Here is a 19,291-nt window from a genome sequence, read left to right as displayed (position 1 = left end):
GCTGCCGTACGGATGTAAGCCCAAGTAGACGAGAATGCGCATGACGTCACATTCTGTGAATTTTCGCGCCAATTCGGACCCGACTCCTCCACACACAATTGAGCCTACAGGCTGATAGAGGCAACCGTGGTGGACAGTCAAGGGGTCATTCTTTCTATTACAGTATGGTTGGCTCATAAATGTACAAATGAAAACTCTAACTTAAAGATTTTTTAAAGTAAAAACCTACACATAGCCCCTTTAAAACAGTCAATTCTGGCAATAAATATGCTGAAGTAAATTTACTACAGTGATTATTGCACTATATGTGGCGAACGAAAATGAGTGAATGGATCCGGACGCTGACGTCAATACCACGCCGCGAGCTGGAGAGCGCCACGCTGTGTAGGCTACGTAGCAGAAACTTCGTCACTTATAGGCCAGGTTTTTTATTTGAGAAATACGGATTTCTTCCAACGTAAACATCGCTGATTAATGTTTGGAAAATCTGGCTTTATTTTGCAACACCACGCCAATATGCGAAAATGACACAAAATCGCAGTGAACCGTAGCCTACTATTAAATAGTTAGTCAAAGTGTTAATGTATCCTAATCAAAAGACTGCATAGCACAATTATGAGAGATGATTGAAATTAGTGCTTTACTGCAGCATTTTGCCTGTTTTCCATTTTATGTGTGATACAAAGCCCAAATAACCCAATTTTGATTGGCACGTCAAGAAAATTCCCCATTGGTTCTTTTGCAGTTTATTTGCAGCTGAGTCAGCTGTTTAACCAATTACTGTATCAAGTAGCACGTGAATATGATGATTCTATGACATTTCGTTTTAAGACCATACAATCAGAAGGCATGGTTACAAGCTATATTTCTCCTTGGGAAATAATAACAACCTTATTTTGTGCATACTCACTTTTTCAGCTTTGTGGTGTCATGAATAGTAGCCTGTGTTGTAGTAGTTCATTAAAATTTGTTCATAAAGAATAATAATACAATTTTAAGAAAATCAAATTAGATGGAAAATATTTGTAGCTAAGTCTCCCTTCCATGCTGTTCATTGGTGGGGCAGATATAGACCGTTCCTTAGATAGTTAGATATAGATAGTTCCTTAGACTCGTGTTGCTCTGGGACACACCTGTTTACTTTCCCCAGCAGTTTATTCATTCAGAGGCGCGCATAACCAAGCACCCCCTGTTGTTTAACAACCAAACACCCCAACTGCAAGTCACCCCCAGTTTAAACCCTTAACCAATCGCAGGATCCTGGGGGCGTAGGCCAACGGCTGTCCCTGTGGACTGAGAATTACTTCATTCTCAAACTCGATGTTCCCCAGTCCAAAAAAAGCGTCTGTTTTATTCATCGCGCCATCATCCAGTCAGTAGTACGACAGTCAGTGCGGATCGCATCCTCGCCTTGCCGCTGCATAACAAGAGAGTGCGGAGCGAGCAGAGCAGTGCGGAGGGGACTGTGCGTAAGAGGAGCCTGCGTTCATGTTCGCTATAGAGATTGTGGTGCTGAAACGCGCTCAGTTGCACATGCGAGCGGAGGAACCCCGCTGAACACGAGAAACGGAGATTGTTCTATCACCTATACACCTTGGATTTACTCCAAGTACTTGGATTGATGCAAGACCTACCCATTAAATCAACTTGATATGAACAAAAAATTGTAGGGAAATACATGGAAACGATCTAAAGAAAGTTCTAAACTTTAAAGAGCCAACCAGCATCGATGCTTAGACTGTGTTCGGATGGCAGTAGAGACTTGCAGCTCTCCGAGCTGAGGTTAACATAATCTGCCGTTAATTTTTACGATTTTTTTTTACCGTATTCAAGAGGAGGGCGAGGACCAGGCTTCCACAGTCAGTCCAGTCGGAGCTTTCGTGCGCACACGTTTAGTCTGGACTGCAGGACAAGTGTTGAAGACTCCGGAAAGATGCTGGTGTTTTACATCGCATTGTGCCTTTTAGGAACAGGTAAGACATTTTGCTATAGTTCAGTAGCCTAACTATTGTAATGATAAAATCGGATGTTTGCGTACTCTGTATCGCTGCGTCAACCTAATCATAGCGCGATTATCTATATTTCACCGCGCTCCGCTTTGGAGTAAAACGTAGTCGTTTTAGTTGTGTCATAATTTCATTTTGTGACATATGAGGTTCTAGTGAGACCCTGGTGATATGTTGGGCGAATGGCACTGCGCCAAATGGAAACAAGGCTCATTTGGAAATTAAACTTGTCCAATACAGGCGTGTACCCCAGCAGAATGCAGCTATAAGCTACATCTCTTTATATTCTTACAGAAGATTACTTCAGCAGTGCCGTGGCACAGTGATGGTATTATGGTACATAAAACATAGGCTAATACATAATAAAATACGCGTATTTGCTTGATACTGCAAAGTACTTAATAATGGTAGGCTACAACGTGGAAGTGTTTTTTTTTCTTTCTTTACTAGCCTAAGTGTTGCAGTTTATGTTTTGCGCATTCTAGTTAGGCTATACACCTGTTGTCTGTGGATATGAAGACAAACTCTGGCACATAAATAACTTGATCGTTCAAATGTTAGCCTATGTGAGGTAGGTATAGAATGGATGCGCTTTGGGAACTTTTTTGTTCGCTGCAATCGCGGAACATCATTCAGTACAATGGAACAAGTGGCTGCGTTTCTGACTAATGCATTACTGAGGCTGTTTTGTATGACAGATGTTGACTTGAGGTTGATATAGGCTATTCAGGGTCCACTTTACTGAGATCGTCTAGCGGACTTGCAATAAGAGAAAAGTTGAAGAAAGAACGAACCAGGTGTGACCACGATAATGGCTATCAGCTAACACCCTTCTGGGTTTTGGAAAGTGTGTTAAAAGCCACAGAGGTCTAATGCACTGGAGATGCTGATGACAGTCTCCAAAACAGAAACACCTCTTAATAATTTCACAGCCAACGCCATCAGGAAGGCACCATCTCCTCGCTCAAACAGAATAATTTAACAGCATTAAATAAATATAAATGGTGGCGGGCAGAGGTGCGACATTTCTCAATACAGTCTAAGGGGAGCCGGGAATGCGCGCGATCTGAAAGATTATGCTCGTCGCTGTGTTGATTTATTCATTACTTTGTACTTTATGTTGTAGTGGCCGCGGGCATCTAATGCTCTCCTGATATGTTGTGAGCGTAAATGAGCTGACTATCGCTTGCTGCACTGAGTGCGCTGCCTCTTTGTTTCTGATAGAGACTAGCAGCGCTGCAGATATGGGTTTGGAATGGACTGATTTCATTCTTTAAAAATACTGGAATCGAATGTTTTTTTTTATGGCTTTCGATTCTGTTAACGTTCTCGAACACGCTTTTAACGCCGATACGGACGGAATGTCGCACTGACAGCGATGACTGCAGTTCGATTCCTAAACGAATGACTCTCGTGAAAAGGTTCTTTTTAGTGAGTCATAAACAACGTGTAGTTCGATTCCCGAAATTATTCTTAAGAACCGGTTCGTTTTAGTGAATCACAAGCATGAAGCGCTACAAGTAGCCTACAGTTTAATTTTCAATATAACGACTCTTATGAGTCGTTTCATTTTTGTGAATTACAAAAATACAGTGTGGCAAATGTTGCTTGATTTTCGAACAAATAACTCCATTGAGCCGATTCTTTAATTAATCAAGTGGTAAAGGCCACTGAATCAGTCTGGAATCTGTTATTGGGATTACTTGTCGTGTCATAGCCTACTTGAAATGAGGCAAGAAGTGTTAGTTAAAAATGAAAAAAAAAAAAACGTACAAATGAAAATTCTGTCATCATTTACTCACTCTCAAGTTGTTTCAAACCTGTATTAATTCCTTTCTTCTGATGAACACAAAGGAAGATATTTTGAAGAATTTCGGTAACCATTTGACTTCCATAATATTTTGTTCCTTTCTACGGAATTCACTGGGGTCCATCAACTGTCTGGTTACCGGAATTCTTCAAAATATCTTGCTTGTGTTCAGCAGAAGAAATAAATTCATACAGTTTTGAAACAACTTGAGAGTGAGTAAATGATGGTAGAATTTTCATTTTTAAGTGAACTATTCATTCAAGGTGTAAAGTCATTAAAATGCATTTATTTCTATTATTATTTTTTCTGAGTTGTTAAATTTGGTTAAAATTTGAGATTACATTTACCTTCAAATTCTTATTTTCTCAAAAGTATTTGTTTACCAGAATCATTAAAGTCTGCAAAGTGAAAAAAAAATTATGCAAACTTGTCACTGCACCACAACATGGAATTTGAATTCTTTGCAAACTGGTTTAAAAAAACCTTCTATCTGTGTACAATCTATAAGGTTTGTTTTAAGAGCTCAGTAGGCTACTCTGTCCACCAAAGTAGCCTAGTTGTTGTGAGCCGTATTCAAGTTTGTGATGTTTATTTCACACTAAAGGCGGCGCTATATTTTGCATATTCTGTGTGCTTTGATTGAGAGAGGTTGATTCATTTGCGGAGAAGTACAGCATCCTTGAGCCTGGCCTATTTTTACCACGAGTCTGTTGTTTCCACGCCTTTTAACAAATATTTTATTCATTGGGTGTATTATTAACGCCGGCTTTGATTCAGCTCGAGATAAAGGCTTCAAAATCCCCCGGCCCTCTCAGATCCAAAAGTGTTTCTTCTCCCAATTAACGGCGTAACTGCAAGCGAGGCAAAGCGCTTTCGGTCGGCGCTCCAGTAAACGGAATTAAAAACAAATGTTTATTGGCGGTTAAGCTGCGCTTTCTGTCTGTCTCTTTGATAAATGAGGCCGCCGTATTGACACGGGTGGAGGCGGTAATCAAATTTAAATGTTGAATATAAATGCCTAGCACCTTCACAAACTTGGAGGGAAAATATATATTAGACATAAATGTGCATACCTGGTTTGCAAATAGGCTCTAAATTTGTAATAATCATACACGGCATATGAGTATGTTACAGTCGAGTTTTGGTTTTATTTGAATTTTGTTCAATAACAGGTTAACTGTAGGATATGTTGTCAGTTAGTCGAGTAGCATATTGAGCTTTTTATGTGGACTTTCTAGCCCGTTAAAGGGGGAAATGTGACCCTGGCTGCACTCTAGATGTTTTTCTCATCATTAAGTGGGTGTGTAAGTAAGACAGAAGGAGGGGGGAGAGGGAAGAATAGGATGTAGCAGAGCAATTCTTTGACAGACTGGTGGCAGCTGCTTTGGGAGGAGCAGAGAGGCTCCCGGACGGCCTGAACCACTCATCTCACCTGACATCTACACAAGCAGCACGCCACACTCTGAAAAACCACCACCAGCTCACATCTGACTCACCGGCTCCCTCTCTGAATAATGGCTCATGGATAGATAGCGCAGCGAGAGAAAAATTGTCCTGCTTCACATAAACACTCATGCTCCCTTACACACTCACCCAGATATATACACACCCCAACGTAGGTGTAAACACACATCTTCTTTATCTCTTGGTCTCTCTCTTGTTTGTCTTATTCTCTTTCTCTCTCTCTTTCACACACACACACACACACACACACACACACACACACACACACACACACACACACACACACACACACACACACACACACACACACACACACGCGGTTTCAGAGTGTCTGACAACACAAAGACTCAGAACTAGTAGAAAAGAACAGGGATTGAAGCAGAGAACATGACAGAGTCTTGAAGAGACCAGCCCCTAGTGCCAGATATTCATGTGCATGCCCTTAACAAAGCTCCGCCGCTTCTTTCTCCCAGCCATAATTTGCTTTCTCGGAATGCCCCTCAGTCTCCCAGTGGAATTATGCTGCACTGTGCCATCAGTATTCTAAGTATTCTCCAGCACTTATTTTTTTAAAAACCTTTGGCGTGGGGTTGGCAATCCCAGAAGGCAGTGTTCAAAGGAAGCATGTTGAGATCATAAAACATTTGCCCACTGCTTCCTTCCTCTCTAGTCCTTTTGCCTTGTAAAGAGCAAAAGAAATACATAACCGACTATCCCCTTTGTGCATTATTATTTTTCATATATCATCTTATATCACTAACATACTCTCATTCACATACTTTATTTCTCTCCCACCCGGTAGGGTTGATCAACAGTATCAGTATATGATTTAATAAATTGACTATTTAATTTATAATGGTGGTATGGCATCAAGACATATTAAATCTATTAATTGTGTAACATAACTTCAGCTGCTCAGTTTTTAAAGGCAGTACCGTGATATCCCACAATTCTATGTGTGTGTGGTGTTGAAAAAGTCTATACATAAATGTCTACTGAGGAATAATTACAATCTTTAAATACTTAGTCTAAGACTCGCTCGAATTTGTTCTAGATCATTAGGCGTCATTATGGTGCTTTGGAAGCCGGTCTGAAACCAGTTTCTGTAGTCGGTGCCGTCATACAAATCTGCTGTCTGTTAAGTTATTGACTGACTGGGCAGCAAGGCATCTAACTGGCTTGAGTTTCAGACTCAGCCGCACACATGTAAACACTCCAACCAACAGCATTGCATATCTGCAGTCTTGTCTTGATGTTTTAGCTTTCTCCATTAGAGGGACAGATAGTTTGACCTGTACACAGGGCCTCCCATTAGTGGTGGGGACTGCTGGGCGCTTAGATTGAGTGGGGTTGTGAGGTGGTATTTCTGGCCTCCTGGGTTTGTTTTAGGAGCGTTTTGTATTATGCATGAGCTGAATGTCTTAGGAGACCTTATAGGGACTGAAAATAACTTTTTTATGTATGTGTCTGTATTGTTAAGAGGCTTAATGTTTGCATTGTATGTAAAGGGGTGTAATGTGAGGTTGTGTGTCTGTGTTAGGGAAGGTGTCGGATAAGCTGCATCTAGTGTAAAGATTGGAAAAGCAGAACATAAAATGTAGAGGTAATAATACAGAGAATTAATCTCGTATTTTTTCTGTTTTCTTCTCGCTTCACTTGCTCTTTCTTTCCTGTGGAAGCCTGTTTTCACCTCAGAGTTGAAAATAACAAAGAGTAAATGTGACAAATTTTAAAAATAAGAAATAAAGTCAGTTGTATAATAAAGTCAATGTTTTTAAGAAATAAAAACATTGTGAGATATAGAGTCACAATTGTGAGAAACACCATGACACTTGTTAGAAAAAAGATGAAATTGTGAGATATATAAAGTCATAATTCCAAGAAATAAAGTGGAAATTGTAAGATAAAATTACAATTATGAGTCACATTATGACTTTTTTAAACTCTGAGACAGAAATGGGCTTCCATTCTTCACCTGTTTTTCCTCATTGAAAAGGAGTAGCAAAGTTGGAAGGCGAGGAAGTTCAGTGATAAGTGTGTGTGCGCTCGAGTTAGAGGGAGTAAGTGACACACGATTCACAATAGCGCCGATGCAGCAGAATCTGTCTGGTGCGGGAAGACTGCTGCATTATTTAGGAGACGCTGGTATGGCATAGATATGGATGAGTTTTGGCCTGCTTTGATGCGCTTGCACTCTGCAGAACGGAGTGAGATGGACTGGCTGCGAGCGGCTGAGTGCTCTGGGCTCTTTTACAGGGAGAGGTTGGCGCTTGGAGACAAATTCAACATAAAGGTCAGTTTTGTTTACAGCAGAGAGCAAATCGCGAGATTTTCTCCCCAGACAACATTCTAGTGTACGAATATTATATGTGTTCATGGGACCAAATGACATTCAAGCTTGTGAAAAGGACTTAGGGGACCAGGATAATGATATAACTTCTCTTTACAGTAAAACAATTAAAAGAAAAGAAAACCCTTGTTGCAGGTAAACAGAAATCTGTAAGTTAACTTTTATAGTACCTCCCCTGAAGAAAAGGCCACAACTCCTTGTTTTTCATTTTTTCCTGCGCCCCCATTTGCCCATCACAACGTTCAAACTGCGCTCCTGATGACACGTACAGCTGTTAGGTTGGGGGGGGGGGGGGGGGGGGGGTCTTGAAACAATGGCTCTCTCTGTTTTCTGCTATACACAGCCGTATTGTTTAATTATCTTTCACAGACACAAGACAGCGACCCTCACCCACGGTTTTCCGCAACCCAACCCCCCCCCCAACAGACAGAGGCACACACAGAAAGATATTGAGGAGAATTAGTGGAATAGAGAAAGCAAATGAGAAGGTTTTGGAGGGAAAGGCTGTAATCTACTTGGCCATGCAGGAACACATAGATAAAGAACTTGGCATTGCGTTCAGGGGGGCATTTGTTATCAGCTCTCAGCGTCTCCAGCCCGTGCGGCTAATGGCAGAGCCTAGAGGATAGGTGGCCAGTTGTTCCTCACTCTGGGACAAGGCCATCTCCATTGTTTTTTCAGCCCCTCTCTTCCTCTAACCTCGTCTCCATCCACCCACATCCTCACCTCATTTTCCTTGGGCGGAAAGACGAGTGAGTGGACAAAGAGGAATTGTGCTGACTTCTTCCTCTGGAGGAGAAAATGAAAAAGAGAGCAATGATGTCATCAGGGGTCTTCAGTTTGTTTTTCAAGGCCGAGAGTGACTCCTAGATTGTAATTTTATCTCATGTTATCCATGTTTCTGGGGATGTTTATTCTGATGATGAGATACAATAGGCAATAGGGTCAGATAATCACTGATATTTGCATACAGGGAAAAAAAGAGGGTGTTTACTGCTGACGTTACTCCCAGATCATAAAGGGGTGAGGCTAGGCAGCCTGAGTTAATTTGGAGAAAATCATTAAAACAATGCCTAAGGAAAGACACAATTTCAAACACTCATTTCCTATTTTTAGAAGCACTTTGCTTGCATTTTTTCTCTCCAAAAATGCAAAAAGTGTCACTCGTTACTAGGGGAAATGTATCATAATTTGGTACGAACAGAAGCAGGGAAGTGTTTTGAAACAGGCGAGAGTAGAATGAGCTGGGATTTGGTAGAGTGCACATTGGCTTCTATTTTACTATCACCTCCAGTCCTCCAAGACAAAAATTTCATATCTCTTGCTGTGACACAGGAAGCAACAGTAAATTGAAATTTATCTTCCATGTTGCTGCAATATCTGGGCTCATATTATCCTCTTGGGCCGAGATCCCTAAGCCCGGTCTTAAAGATGGCCCTGATTTGAGAGGATGTTTTCTGCGGTGGTAAAATCCAATTCTGATATAAAACTGTTCATTAATTTTATCTGTCTGCTTATTTATTGAATATTAGATTTTTGTGTTTACGTTTGGGGCAAAATGTTGTACTGCAAATCATTGAGCTAGATTTGAAATTATGCTCCTTTATTACTTATCTGTTCTGGGATTTGCATTTTTTATAGTTATGGATTCATGCATACATTAAAGAATGAGTCATGGAAGTTCAGATGGACTGACAGGTAACAGTAATTGATTGTTTTTCTGTCACAGACACACAGTTGAAGGTTGTGCCAGAGGGGCAGCTGAGATGAGTGTCTGGTGGTTAAAGCTGCATGGCCTTTGTAGGGTGATTAGTCAAAGTCTGACTATTTAATTAATGATTACTCCATCACAGAAGACATTGTGTGCCTGAGAGAGACAGAAAATCTCTCAAAAAAGCCACAGTCTGATTGTACTATTACATGTGATGCATCAGGATCTAACTTTACCCCTGATTCCCGATATATTCAGTTAAAACTCTTTCATACACTTTAGGACGTTTAAGGTATTGACAGTGTAACATTGTGCAGGCCAGTTTTAAAAATTTTTTGAGCTAATAAAGTCTAGAATAAATCACAAACTGCCACTTTAAGATGTTCGCCATACCATCCAGCACAACAAATTAAAGCTTTTCTGTCCTGTTTTACCTAAAACAGAGTTATATTTCATACAATATAACAAGTGTAGTAAGTGTTTTTGACACCCCTGCACTAGTAGGTCACTGATTTCAGTTCCGCTAATGCTGCCTAGATTCTGTATCAGGATCGGATCTTATACCTGCTTCCATTATATGTTAGCATCATATTAAATCTTTGTCATATGAGTCATATAAGTCTTTGGCATAAAGACTGTCATGCAGACAGGAATACCCTCATTATCAGCTATTTGCGAGCTCATTCCCTCTCTCTGTCTGTCTCTCTTTCTCTGTCGCGCACACACTCACATCCGTTAACCAAATAGTTCTTCCTCTCTGGAAACCCCAGTGGAATGTGCGCGCAAATATTGTGATTGTGAGCCCAACCGTAAACCATAATACTCCACACCGGAGAGAAGACCTTACTCAAGCTCCCCTACCACATCAGGCGTAAAGGCATCTCTGTTTAGTTTTCAGACAGCTGGGCAAGAAATTGAGTAAAGCATATATGTCTTTCCTTCTCTCTTTCCCCACCGTCTTATTTCTCTTGCTGATTCTTGATTGCTGGGATATTACGGCATGGCTTTGAATGCCACAGTGGGAGGTCGAAGGAGAAGCTGGCCAATTTGCTATCAAGCGAGGGGTGTAAGTCAAGGCACGTCAAACAAGCTTTCCGCCGTCACTCATGTGTCCAAACATGGTAATTTTATCGAGCGATCCAAAGTTATCTGAAACAAGCCAATGCCTTTGGAAAAAAAGAACGGGCGATCAAATGATTCTAAAGTTAGAGAAGATGGCGGTAAAGAAAGTGAGAGAACCGTTTAACCAAGGTGTGGAAGGCTTAGGAGTTCATGCAGCTTGATAAAATGGTGTGCCAATGCAGAAAGGGAAGAGAGGAAAGAGGGGGGTCAAACAGATTAACTTCCAGCATCTTAGCTCTGAAGGTAATGGATATCCTTGTACTGGTGTGAAGGAACCCCTTCATCTGTTCTCCCAGTTTAAATGTAGGAAACAGAGTAACAAAGACATACCAGATGAAAAAGTGAGTGTCTGACACAGGAGACTGGAGATAGGGCATTTGGACACCTGGGGGCAATGATGAAGCCGACAAAGTAGACAAGCTTTGAATGCACAGGTTGGCCAGAGCTGGGTGGATAAAAGGGAAAGCATTGTTGTTGATGGGCTGAATTTGATACACAGTCTCTTTCAGACGATGAGGTAATGTCAGGCAGTGCCCCTGGACCTTCCTGATTGATGTATTCCAGCCGCTCTACTGCTGTGGGAGGGCTGTAACGGATTACAGCGCCAAACCTTGCACGGAGAAAGACAGAGAAACCTCTAATGGTCTGTGACTATTGTCTGGGTGAGGCATCCAAACTCTACCATTCTCTGCGGAGTTGAAGAGGAAGTTCACACACACACACAGGGACAGGTACACGATACACACTGAAAAGAGCTACCTCAGCGTTGTTGTGCAGGATATTGGCTGTTTACTTTTGAAATTCTCTCCCTGCTTCTGGCTTGCTGTAAACACTGGTGTGGGGTACTTGTCACTCACAGATAAGGACAGAGATAAAAAGAAGAGGGAGGAAGTGAGATAGAAGACAAAGAGAACAAGGAACAAAGAGAGACAAAGAAAGAAAAGTTGCTAGCTAAACATAATGTCTCTTGGAGTGAATAATGAGTCTGTATGGACAAATGCAGTCTAAAAAAGTGATATGCATACATTGGCTGAGCTTTTTAGAACTTTACCAAGCTGCAGCACAAAGTGACAGTTTTTTATGCATTTGCATGCATAAGTATGCCTATTATGCAGATTAGAACAAAATGGGCTCCATAGTCCCACTGAAAAGACCAGCTTAGACTAGCACGAGTTTCAGTGAATGTGGTTTGTATATATTTAACCATGTTGTTCACAAGCAAAACTTGGCTAGTGATGCTGATAGACCAACACATGATCTAAAATGCATCTTGGTAAGCAAACTTGCTAATCTTCTCAGGAGAGAATCCATAATGTGTGTAAGCTGGAGCCTTATTTGAATCCTGTGTTGTCATTCATGTTTTTTTTTTTTTTTGTTGTTTATTACAGAGAAGGACACAGGGCAAAATTGCACGCCACCCTTAAGAACAGCATAATAGTATAGGACAAATAGATAAATAAGAAAAGCCATCAAGCAGGCAAGGAAGTGTGGGCTGGTTCATGTGTGGAAGAGAGCAAATGCAAACCGCTTGGTACTTTACCACAAGCCACTTGCTTAAGCTTTCTTTTCATATGGATTGTGTATATTACTGGTGTGTGACAAAAACAGCTTCACCAGTATGCTGAGAATAAGATGCATTGGTTTTGGAGGACACAGCAGGTCTTCCAGCTCTGGGCTTCAGACTGGCTTTGTAAGCAGCAGGCTGCTTGGTTTCAAGCAATCCCAAACAGAGCCACCTCAGAGCAGGTGAAAGAATGAGGAGCGTGTTCCTGCTGGAACTGCACTTCTATAGCTTCTTCTCACTTACAGACGCAGGCGAAGCAAGATACTCTCCTGCCTGAAGATATGGGTTCAGCTTTCTCTATGAGATGCGTCCCACTGCGAGGAGATTTAGTGATGATTTATGAAGCCCCCTAGAAAACAGGGCACACATGTGTAAGGTTTTCATATGATAATGACATCTCGCCTTCATAGTCAATGTTTCATTGAGTTTTGGTGGAGCTGCTGCTTTGACAAAGCTTGTTTTGATATGAAAGGATTTCACAGACAGAGGAATTTGTGGGAATATTTTTTTCAGAGCCTCTTTTGAGCTTTGTGCTACTAGAATGGCCAAAAAAAGAATGTGCTTTGGAGACGATGTTCAATAAGTAGTTGTTAATCATATTAATATGAATGAACATGTTCTGGTATACGGTAATGTTGCTGGGCCAACTTTGTCTGTTTTACAATTTTTTTGAATGAATGTGCAGTAGTATATAGTGTGGAATGAACAATACGCCAGCTCAAATTACCAATTAACCATGTAGAATATCTATACGAACACCTCCATTTGCTCAGTGGTAAATTAATAATACTAATTTGCATTCTTTTCTTTTAACATAATTTTACAAATTGATTCAGGTCATTGTGGTGTGATAGTAATTTAAGAGCTCACAGTACCGCAGTAAATGTGCTCTGTTCACTTACACTGATGTTATCAGTTGTAATCATGATCTACTTAGCCTTTTCTTCTTGGCTGACTGTGAGAAGCATTTGTCTCTGATCTGATTTGCAGGTTTTTTGTAATTTTAAGTTTTCTTTAAAGTAAAAATAACTGAAAAAAGTTTGTGCAATGTCACAGTTCCTAAATTGTGTAAAAAAAAAACAAAAAAACGTTCACCTCTTTATGAGTACATTCTACTGGAAGTATACAAAATTCACAAAACTCTCCAGTTTATTCATATGGGATTTTTTTAGCAACCGTAACCAAGATGGGCAGAGCTTAACAAAGGGTCAATTTGAATTTTGGATTTGAACTATTAATTTATAAAAAGGTGAAAATGGCACAATTCTGACGAATGTGGACATGCGTAAGCTTATATATTGGTGCAGGGGAGTGTCTGATGTCATCCCTTTTCACTCAGCTTGTTGGGAGGAGGTGATGGATAGGCTTCTAATGGACCCCCTCAATCACAAGCTACTTAAGCAGACTGATCAGTAACAGAGTGGCAAAGAGGCCAACACAAACCCCCTTTCAACAGAGCCACAGGGAGGTTTAGAGATCATCCATGCTAGTGATTAGCCCTGTAACAGTCCTTACGCTGCAAGCTTTCACTCATTTACCAGGCATCTGAAAAATCTATGGTCCAAACTCACCGTGAAAGAGTCTTGAATTGTCAAGCGGAACCTTAAAAGGCTCAGCCTTTTGTCCCAGTGTGACGCAGTAGCTTGTTGCGAAACCTCTTTTATTTTGCAAATGTTATTAATGGACTCACTTATAAAAGTATAAAAGTGAAGCAGATTCAACTCGGTAGGGGAAAAATATAGCGTGGTTTTCCTCCTTATATTCAGTTTATATTGTACAAAGGTGTACTGTAGGCATTTCAGCATGAAGGTGTTAAGTGTAGTTATTTGTCAGTGGAAATGTCCTGCGAGTCTGAATCTGATGCCATCACTGGGTTTTAAAAAGCACTATAGTTTAAAGTGGGAGGAACTCATTAGCCCTATTCATTAGAGCCAAGCAAAGATATCACAAATATTAGCAGTAGGTGGGGTCTCTCCTCTCAAAAACACTCTCCCTTTTGACTCTATCTCTCCCTGTGATTCAGTGTATCCTGTTAACAAGCGCCAGCTTCATCGAATACCCACAACACAAGTCAATGTGTGTTTTTTCACACCAATTAACAGCTCTCTTTTGGTGCCTGCTGAGGTGATGATGGCCTGCCTCTGGCCAGGCGCATGGTGTTTATGTGTATTTGGAATATTTTTTTATGTTCAACCTTATTCTATTTTCATTAGTAAGCAGTGGAATTAGTAGTAGTAGAACCTTATATATCTCATAGATAGAACACCAGAAGGTCCAATGAATGTATAGGGATTTCTCAGTCTTCGTATAGAGTTCTCTCAAGCCCCTTTCACACAGAGATTCCGGAAAATACCCGGATAAAGTGACCTGGGATTTGACCCGGGTTTGTTTGACTTTGGTTCATTCACACTGCCAGTGATTTTCCGGAATCAGAGAGTGTGTTCACACACACCCGTAAAAATCCCATAAAGACACGTGACATCGATGTGTCATGTAATGTCTCAGCAGCGTCTATAGTTTGCTTATATGCTGTGATTTCTCTCTCGAGAAACCACTATTGTGCATTTTTTTCTCTGATTCGATCATAAACTAGCGCACTATGTACCGCTTTCATGCTGGCGAACGAGCCCGGCTTCAGCGCTATTATTACGACACGGCATTGATCCCGGCATCAAACCCAGGTCGTGTTTGCGTTTACACAGAAAGTGTTCTGGCAATTTCCCGGCAATTTCCCAGGATCAACACGTTGTGTGAAAGGGGCTTCAGTCTTCACAAATCTAGCATGGGCTGACTTGCTCTCTGACAAATTAACGGCCTACTCTGCACCGTTTACAATATGCCCCTTAAGAGGTAAAAACTCCTCCATTGGTCGAGAGTTGAGTGGTCATTAATTTCAGGCTGGTCCTCATTGGCACAAATGGCAATGCTGGAGAAAAATTATTCTGTCCAACAATCTTCCTTTCTTTCCCTCTCTCCCTCACACTATCTTTCTTTTGGCTCTCGGAGCCAAACTAGCATCCCCTCCTCTCTTGCACTCTCAATCTAGATAATTCAATCTGTCCAATATCAAATAATCGCCTCCATTTTTTCGGCCCATTTTAACCTTATCACTGGCGCTGCCTCCTCAGGGGACCGAGTCTCGTTTCACCTTGTTAAGAGAGAGAGGGAGCCCAAGAGCGATAACCTGGGATCGTGGTGAAACGAGGCGGGTGACGAATAGTTCTCTAAGGAGCGGGAGTGAAGACCTGTTTGTTGTTCTCACAATGTGAACGAGCGGGCAAACAGGCTAAGGAATTTTTTTTTTTGTCTGAAAAAGAAAAGGTGGGTAGTTGAAACAAGGGTCACACAAAAAAGAAAAGTGCATGAAAAAATGTGAAGCATGAGAAATGTGCTGTATGGGTTTGTTAACACTGGAAACCCTCTGCGTCCCCTTGTCCTTTTTAACACTTTCTCCTGGCACTTAATTAAAATCCAATAAGGATCTCGCCTGGTGGGCATTGTTCCTAACCTATGTTTACCTTCTCTAGGGGCATCGCTAGCAGCTTAATCTTGCAAAAAAGTGGGGTCGATAGGTCAAGACTGGACTCTAGTCGCTACCCTGAGAGGGGGGGGGGGGGATGCTCTTGTACCTCATCTTCCTATTCTTTGTGTTGTGTCTCTCTCTTTCCTTTTCTTTTCCTCATTTCCCATGGAACCTAATCCGTAAGCTTGATTGTTCTAAGCTGATTTCAAGCTTGCCCCTGGGAGGAGATGGGCTTTTGGAGTTGTTTTTAATTAAGATTTAAAGGAGGCCTCCCTCAAGAGGGAAGATTGAGTGGTTTCTTTGGATGGGGGGATGAGAGTGGACAAGAGGAGGTGAAACAGATTGGCCAACAAAAAAGCAAAAAACAAAACAAAAACAACAACAAAAAAACAGCATTATTCATCATGGACAATTGAAAATAAAATGTTATGTCTGTTGAATTATAATAGGTTATGTGGAGTATGCATTCATTCACACTTTGGTAAAATTCCACAGCCCCCATTTCTCTCTACCTTCATCTCTTTTGGGGTGACACCCTTTCTTTTTCTATTTCATTCAGTCTCCAAGAGCTAAATTATTATTTTCTTTTAAAAAAAAATTTCAGAATCTATAAAAATTGATTTGGGCTTCCTAAGATCCAAACCCATATCCTGTAAAGACGTCATTGGAACACTGCCGAGCTGCAGGCAAGCAATCTCCAGATTATCTAGATGTTGTAATGATCGATAGCGACACCTTATGTACCCTTTTTCCACAGAAATGGTGCTGATGCTGGAGCCAGTGCTTTGGGAATCTGTGAAACTATCATAGAACTGGCTTAAATTTACACTAGTTTCAGAAATTAATAGAAAATCCAATTAATAATAAAAACTGAATATTTGAATTTGGTTGTTCAACCAGAAGTTAGGGGGCACAGGGACCAAAGTGGCCACACCAACAATGTCTGCCATAAGTGTAATTTTAACTAGAAAAAGTACTTGTCTTACAGTTGAACAGGAGTAATGAATTAAGGACACATACCTCACTTGTTTACCAGCCTCTGAAGTAGCCCAGAAACTGACCCTTATCTGCTAATAAAGCTTTGTTTATGTAAGCGGTCATGGCATCTGGTGCTTAAACATGATTTGGATCAGTTGGTGTCCTGGTCTTGACCGTACAGGGAATTAGATTCCTACAGAGTATAAAATCAGTATGTATGTGTGGCTTTGTTCATCTCTCTCTGTATTTCTCTGCTTTTGCCTATCTTTCATTCTCTTTCACACACACAAACTCTTTCTTCTCTTTCTCTCCCTCTGTCTCTCTGGATAATGGTCTTGAACACAGGTGGCCATGTCCCTTGGATGGACACCCCCAGACGTCCTTGTTAGACACTTAATTAAAAGCCTTATCACAGGAAAACACGCTGAGACATTCCAATATGGGCCTGGGCATTAGAGATACTGCCACAACCAGACAGCGTCCATCTATTACTGCTGTCTGCTTAACTGTCCAGCCAAACAGAGTGTGTGTTTGTATGTGTTAAAACATAAAAGAATAAGGAGTGCGTATGCAAAATAAGAAATGGTGCGAGTTGTTTTAGAATAGATAAAGAGTGAATGACGAAGCGAGACAAAATGTAAGGCCCAGTTTACCTGGCATTAGCATCCCCTTTGGGGGATCCGTTTGAAACAGAACAGTGCTAAATAGAGGTGTAAATGGGATCCAAAAACATTTTGAGATTTGGTGTTGAAATAATATATCTGACTGATGATCTATCCACAACTTTCTTTTGTTTCTCTTTGCATTTGAGATGCAAGTTATCACCAGGTATAGACAGCAATGTGTCTCAGCTGACCACTTGTGATAGGATCACCCAAATGGATCTTAATATCAGGTGTAAACAGAGCTTAGGCTAGGAAGAACAAAGTTTTGGTGCATGGCTGGCGCAAAACACATGTGGGGGGGTTAATAGCAGGAGAATTTGTGAAAACATCCACATCTCCTCCTTCTGTGCATTGCTTCCCGCCCACTGCTATCAGAACTCCTCCCATGGTCAGTTAAGTTTTAGAGCTGATGACAGGAGGGAAAAAATCCCTAACGAAAGAAAAGCACACAATGAAGTGTTTAAGTTAATCACGCCACTAGCTGGGTTAGGCATGCTAGGTGTTAAATGAAGAGTGGAGAGGTCAAGTGTCCCTCCCACTACATTCTTCAGCAACGCTAGGCAGGGACCAGCACACAGGGACCATATGTCCCAAGCTCTGGTCAATGATCCTCCCCAAATGGAAGGACAAAGCCTTTTTCACTCAATTGAGACTGGGGAAATCTGCAATTCCACACTGGCAGCATTGCACCAGTCATCAAGAAGACAGTGAAAAGGAGGAGGACAGGGAAAGAAGGAGAAAGAGAGAGCATGAGAGGGACTTGGCATTTTCCATCACATTAACTAGGAACAATCCTGCCAAACAGCCTTGAGGCTCCTTCCCTTTTTCCCCGAGTTCTTCTGTAGGTTGCCCAGTTCCAAAGCCCCCAGGGGACTCTCTTCAAAAGCTTGGTGTCTATTCCTTTTGCTCAGATGCTCAGCTAATAATGCCACAGCCAACGTATAGAGATCTATATCTGTGGCTATCACAAAGCAAGTTCTCTTATGTTTAAGCTGGGTCTTGTGCACTGGGGAGTTGAAGGTTTACAGGGGCACGTCACATTTTTTAAAAGGCCACAACAAACCTATCTAATCATAAAATAACAGTTAGGTGGCGCATCCTGGTGAGGTGCGTTTCAACAGGGGGTAGTCTTAGTGAAAGAAAGAAGGAAATGAGATAAAGAAACCATAGCAAAGACATGGAGAGGCCAGAGCTGCACTGTAAAGTGCACAGGGTTCCTGGGGGAGAAATAGATCAGGCATGTATTCTGGCGCTGCAGCGATTAATATCAGCGGAGGAAAAAAGGTCAAACTTGACTGGAAAACTCTACAGTATATCATTGTTACTGGCACGGCCCACATTTCATACATCATGCCATGCTGTGTTGCCTCAACTCTCCCGTCGCTGGTCTCGCAGCCACAGCCCACGCCAAGTATTATCAAAGATTGATAGAGTGTCCTAGTTAAGTGGGGAGAGTGTAGGAAGTTGGAAGGAGGGATGAAAAAAGATGGAAATGGAAAGAAGATTTGCCACCTCTGTGCTTCAGGGTTACAACTTGTTGTCTTGTTGTAACACGATGTCACCAATCAGCAAAAACGAATGTGAGTATGTCACATTTTTTACTAAAACTAACACTTGTTGTCTGGAATCCACAGTTATGCCCAGCTAAAGGTTATTCAGACGATGTGTGTGTGGCTTCCATAACAACGCTCCCTTCACACTCTCTTCAAACTACTCATCCTCCCTTTTCTCTTGTTCAGAGTGCTTGCTTAATAATTAATTGATTTATTAGTTTGCTCATTAATCATTCATTCATTAATCAAGGCCAGATTTTTCCAGAGGAAGTGGTTCAATCCGTAAAGAAAAAAAAAATCCTGACTTCACATTTCAGTCTAATTACGCTTCTTTGCTAATCACCACCAAAGAAATGGAGTTTCAGGAAATTACTTTTTTTCTTCCCTTCTTCCCTTCTTCCCTCCCTCCCTCCCTCTCTTCTTTTGCGCTAAGCAAGCCAGGATGTATTGAGGTCGGCAGGTACGATTTTTTCAATCCTTTTTCTATCCTCCTTCGCCAAGCCATTATTTTTTGTTCTGGAGGGTTTTAGTCATCAGTCATGTTA

The 19,291-nt window shown here is 41.3% G+C and overlaps 1 protein-coding gene across 1 annotated transcript in view; it reads left to right on the top strand.

Annotated features, from left to right (window-relative positions):
• The first annotated feature begins 1,284 nt into the window (after window positions 1–1,284).
• The window catches only part of kirrel3l (kirre like nephrin family adhesion molecule 3, like), a 44,805-nt gene continuing 26,798 nt past the window's right edge, over window positions 1,285–19,291 (top strand). Inside the window, exon 1 of the mRNA XM_077207872.1 lies at window positions 1,285–1,973. Coding sequence (XP_077063987.1) covers window positions 1,934–1,973 — 40 coding nt within the window. The 5' untranslated portion in view covers window positions 1,285–1,933. The remainder of the gene's footprint in view (window positions 1,974–19,291) is intronic.

This window comes from Siphateles boraxobius, unplaced genomic scaffold (genome assembly GCF_051911475.1).
Source record: "Siphateles boraxobius isolate OS27281-9 unplaced genomic scaffold, OSU_SipBor_1 6, whole genome shotgun sequence".
In the NCBI taxonomy this organism is placed as follows: Eukaryota; Metazoa; Chordata; class Actinopteri; order Cypriniformes; family Leuciscidae; genus Siphateles; species Siphateles boraxobius.
Note: the sequence above shows the minus strand (reverse complement) of the source record. Positions and strands in the feature narration are given on the sequence as shown.